Below are 5093 nucleotides of genomic sequence, written 5' to 3'. Positions count from 1 at the left end.
TTTAACTTCATTTTTTTAGCTTGACCTTCTAGTAAATCTTTAGCTTCATTGATTTTGGCCGCTACATAAGGAGAGATCCTCCCTTGTCTGGGTGATTTAAAAGCATAATTTGTCGATGAGCATCTCTTGTTTTCCCTTTATTGGCAGTAGGGCTTACACCTAGTATTAATGCAGCTTCCCGTTCTGTCATCTTGGGTTCAAACCCACCTCCGTAGTAGCCACCACTGAAGGCAGATTTGGGTAGACTTTGAAACACCTGTTTCACTTGAGGCTCCATATGCTTCATGGCTTGCAAAACATAACGACCTGCAAATCCTGCAGCAGCAATGGTCAGTCCAACTGCTACCACTGTACTGGCCATGGCTCCGGCTCAGCTCACCCGCCTCTGCCCAGAGCGTGGGTCATCCTAGCCCAGAGCCGCGGACACCACCTCCACGCTGCAACGGGAAAGCCCTTTTGTCTCATCCCGCTGCTGTGAGATCATGTCCTTCATGTTCCTCGGAGCCTGTGCTACGCAAAATTTTAAGATGGCCCCCACTGGCCTGTGCTCCCTTGTATTACTTCTGTGATTATGTTACATTCTATTGCAAAAGGGAGATTATTCAGGTACACCTAAGCCATTCATGTGAGCCCCTTGAAAGTAGAGTGTTCTTTGGCTAGTGGCACAAAGGATGCCAGGGAGGTTCAAAGGATGAGAATGGTTCCACATGCCCTTGCCTGCTTTGCGTATGGAGGGATCATGTGCAAGGTTCAGAGAAGTGGCCAATAGAGGCCGAGAGTGACCCCTGGCCTACCAACAAAGAGGGTCTCCCCGCTCTATATATACAGAGTTGAACAATCTAGAAACTTAACCTTACCCAGGAACTGCACATAAAAATATCTTTTGGGAGGTAATCTTGAGCAATTTATTGAACTCTTGCCGCGTGCCAAGCCCAGTGAGGGCAGTTGGGCAGTAGATGAGTAAGTACTTGCCCTGAGGCCTGTTGTCTTATGGAGAGGTGCTTATACAGCAGCGTGAAGCATGAATTCTCTCCGTATTACGCTCCAAGGCCATACTCGGTGCCGGGTGGGGGTGAGGAGACAGGGCTGAATCGGATCTACATGACAGTCTGGTACAGCGAGATGCAGACATAACCAAAAATCAAGGCAGGATAAAACCTACCCTTGAGACAAAAGTAGTGGCAGAGGGTGGGGGGCGCCGTCAAGGAGAAGAGGGCCATTAGCATCAGGGCCGGGATATGGCAGTTCTCAACTAGCTTTGGGGAAAAGCAACTGCCCGCGCGGCCTTGGTCTAGCCTACAATCCACACACTTATTTGCTCCGTGCATTAAATGACTCGACCAGTACAAACGGAATTTACTAAGTTACGGTTTAGAACGTCAAGAGCTTAAAGCATCCCACAGTGCCCGCTACCCTACGCTCTCCTATTATAGTAGTGCAGGGTCTCCGACGTTTAACCCAAGAAGTGTTAGAACAGAACGCCGCGCTTAACGGCGGCAGAAGGCAGCGTGCCGGAACCACACGGGAACGTGCACGTGCGAGCGGGCGTCAGCGAGGCTCGAGCGCCGCGGCCGCAAAGGAGTTCCGGCCTGTCGTAAAAGGGCCGCACGCCAGCAGGGCTCTGGCGGACGGCTGGGACTCCATTTTGGACGCCGTCTCTGCTACGAAAGTTGAAAGAACCTGTTGCTCGACAAGGTGGCGGCTCCACCGAGCTCGGCCCCGCGCCCGGCGCTCGCTATCAGCCGGGCGGCCTCTCAAGCGCGGTGATCGGGGCCGCGGGGGGGGGGACAGCGAAGGGCGGCGGCGCGATGCGGCCCGTGGACGCGGACGACGAGCGGGAGCCCGAGCAGGACTGGCAGAGGCTCCTGAGCCCCGTGCTCGACGCCGTCCGCCGGGACGTCAGCGCCCTCGAGCGCGAGCACGTGCGCGCGCACCTGCGGGCCCGCCGGCGGCTGCTGGAGATTGACAGCCTGCTGGATGAAATCAAGAGCGAGGTGGAGGCCTCGGAGGAGAGCGCCCTGGACCCCGCCCGCGGCCCCGGCGCCGAGGCGGAGGAGAGGGTGATGAAGCTGTGTGAGAAGGTGGAGAAGAAGGCGGTGGAGGCCGCGCTGATGGGCAAGCGGATCGTGGAGCTCCACCAGCAGATTGACAGCTACGAGTGTTACTGAAGGACGCGGCAGCGGCAGGTGCGGGGCGGGCCGCCGGCGGCTGGAGCGGGATCTGTACGCCCTGCCCCGAAATGCGGCGACCCTGCGTGGTGGGAGGCGCTTGGGGGGACAGGGAGGCTGAGACTGCTGAGATGTCAGCCTGCTTCTTTTTTATCAATGGTAATTAGAAGAAAACAGTAGGGTGCGAAGTTGTGAAAGCATACAGGCGTATATAGAAAATATTTGCACGGGGGGTGAAAACCTAGGTCACGGGGCCCGAAGAAGAGGAGACGCATCAGGGAAGCGAGAACTCGCAGGTGGTAGCATTTTGCGCGGTCACGTTGTCATGGTGACTCTCTCCCGCTTCTTGTTCTCTCTAGGTTACCTATCCGCTGATGGACTCCGTTCAGCCGGGAAGGAGGGCTGACTGCTGGAGAGGCCGAGACCACGAGTCTTTCTTTCCCTTTCTCCGGTCCTCTGCGTTGTCATCGTGGTAAACACGACATCTCCAGTGCCGCGCTGGTAGATGAGCTCAGCATCATGTCGTAGGCGCATTTACGACTATTCAGTGCGTTCAGTTTGGAAGAGACAAGCTTAGGTATCACTTTACTTTTTTGTTCGATGCTCTTACAGAAAAAAGGTAGGACCTAGATTGTAAGCTGCCCCGTGGTCTTCTTTGTTACTGTGATTATTGTATTTTTAAAGTTCGCGAGTATACTCTTGTGCTTTGCTGTTTGTTTGTTTTTTCTCACGATTCTTGGAATTTGGGGACCCGTGCGAGAGACTTGCGGTCAGAGTTCTGCAAGAGAGAAGACACATCTAGGCTGCTGCGGCGGAAGCAAGAACAGTGACCCCGGCGGAGGGTGCCCTCTTCCTCGGACAATCTGGAGGAGGCCCAGGGGACGGTGGGGCCCTGCGAGTGATGGTGTATGAATTCTGGGACCATGCAGTCTGGCAGATCAAAGCAGGACGGCTGTGTTTTGTTTGTTTCTTTTTTTTCAGAAATGTAATTTTTCTGTGGCACGTTAATTGGGGCACATCATTTAACTTGTCTTGGTGAGTAACCGAGGCTAGGGGGTGATTTTTAGTTACTACGCGTACTTGCTGACTCTTTGATATAACACAGGCATGCGTTTCCCGGGCTTCTCTGCCACAAATGCACGTGACCTCTAGGGGGTTGGGCAGGAAAGCTGGGAGAGGAAGGCCACCGTGGGCCTCAGACTGACCGCAGGAGGCCTCGTCCAGGCTTCGATGGTGTCCCGTCTGGGTCATCGGAGCTGACCGGACGGCGATTGGGATCAGAGCCCAAGGTTGTTACAAGAAAGTTTATTTGCCTAGAAAAACAAATGCGGAATGCCAGTTTTTGGAATCTTTGTACAAATGACCAAAGCCATTGACTTGGCCAGGGAAAGGTGAGATCAATAAATTTCTTTCCAAATGAAAGCTTCTCATTGATCCTCATTGTCAAATGGAGGTCAAATGCTTCTGGTTAGAAATGTGTTCAGAAGCCCGTGTAGCACAGAGGAATGTTTGACCTGCAGGAGCTGGAGTGAGAAGGGGCCTCAGGAAGGAATCTGGTCTGGCCCCCACCTTCAGGAAGCTGAGGTTTGTTTAGTCACTTATCCTCTGTGACCATTCCATGCACTATTGAACACTAGGGATTCCCAGGAGAGATGGTTCAGGAGTTTGAGACAGTCTGTACACACACAGTTACAGATTGGTGTCCCCAGTGCTGGCTTTGATTCAACACGTAGACTGAGTGCCCACAGACGCAGGGCTACTTCCGTGCACAGAGCTGCTCTCGGACACTTGGGTCTGATATGTTAAGTTTAGAACAGCGCCTGGCCAGGGTAAGCTCCCAGACGCACGTGCGGGGGGAGGCGGCACACTTCGGAGTAGTCAGGCCTCAGGTGTGCCGTGTGCTTTGAGAAACAGTAATGGAAAGGTTTAAGTAGGACAACAACACTTAGACACTCCCGGTTTAGGGAAACACGGGTAGTTGTGGAAAACAGGCCAGGCAAGTGCCCCCTCACTGTCGGTGAGAACATGGGGTGCAGAGAGTAATGACCCCTCCTGGCATGCCCCACCCTGCCCCGAACACACTCCTGACGGGAGGAGGAGACCCACATGGGGAGAGAGAGCTGTGCTACTTGAGTCTGAGGGCACAGGGTCAGTGGCCCGGCCCCTGTCTCCAGTGGGCAGGGCTGCCCCCGTGGGGAGTGCTGTGCCTCCAGGCTCAATTCTGGGAGGAGGAGGAGGGCTCAGCTCCATTCTGGCCGCAGGTCCCAGGCAGCTTTTCCATTGTATCTTCTCCCATGAACTGAGTTTCAGCCCCTGGCTCTGGTCTCACCCAACGTGAGGAGGCCAATGCCCACAGCACCCCCGGGCCTTGCTTGGGGGTCTCCCCTTCCCTCCCCTGTGAGGAGGCCAATGCCCACAGCACCCCTGGGCCTTGCTTGGGGGTCTCTCCTTCCCTCCCCTGTGAGGAGGCCAATGCCCACAGCACCCCTGGGCCTTGCTTGGGGGTCTCCCCTTCCCTCCCCTGTGAGGAGGCCAATGCCCACAGCACCCCCAGGCCTTGCTTGGGGGTCTCCCCTTCCCTCCCCTGTGAGGCCAATGCCCACAGCACCCCCAGGCCTTGCTTGGGGGTCTCCCCTTCCCTCCCCTGTGAGGAGGCCAATGCCTACAGCACCCCCAGGCCTTGCTTGGGGGTCTCCCCTTCCCTCCCCTGTGAGGAGGCCAATGCCCACAGCACCCCCGGGCCTTGCTTGGGGGTCTCCCCTTCCCTCCCCTGTGAGGAGGCCAATGCCCACAGCACCCCTGGACCTTGCTTGGGGGTCTCCCCTTCCCTCCCCTGCGCGGTCTGCACCAGGGCTGGTGAGTTGGGCTCCTGAGCTCATGAAGCTGATGGGACGGCAGCTTATGGTCCCTTCTTCCCCTCTTGGT

The 5093-nt window shown here is 55.9% G+C and overlaps 1 protein-coding gene and 1 pseudogene across 1 annotated transcript; one reads left to right on the top strand and one right to left on the bottom strand.

The window, feature by feature from the left end:
- Nucleotides 1-469, bottom strand: LOC136306778 (mitochondrial import inner membrane translocase subunit TIM14 pseudogene; annotated as a pseudogene).
- Nucleotides 470-1626: 1157 nt separating this feature from the next.
- Nucleotides 1627-3590, top strand: MRFAP1L2 (Morf4 family associated protein 1 like 2). The gene is made up of 2 exons (XM_066233318.1): nucleotides 1627-2186; nucleotides 2528-3590. The coding sequence occupies exon 1, from the start codon at nucleotides 1809-1811 to the stop codon at nucleotides 2166-2168; it is 360 nt and encodes a 119-aa protein (XP_066089415.1). The 5' UTR covers nucleotides 1627-1808; the 3' UTR covers nucleotides 2169-2186; nucleotides 2528-3590.
- Nucleotides 3591-5093: the final 1503 nt, after the last annotated feature.

Source organism: Saccopteryx bilineata, chromosome 5 (assembly GCF_036850765.1).
Source record: "Saccopteryx bilineata isolate mSacBil1 chromosome 5, mSacBil1_pri_phased_curated, whole genome shotgun sequence".
In the NCBI taxonomy this organism is placed as follows: domain Eukaryota; kingdom Metazoa; phylum Chordata; class Mammalia; order Chiroptera; family Emballonuridae; genus Saccopteryx; species Saccopteryx bilineata.
Note: the sequence above shows the minus strand (reverse complement) of the source record. Positions and strands in the feature narration are given on the sequence as shown.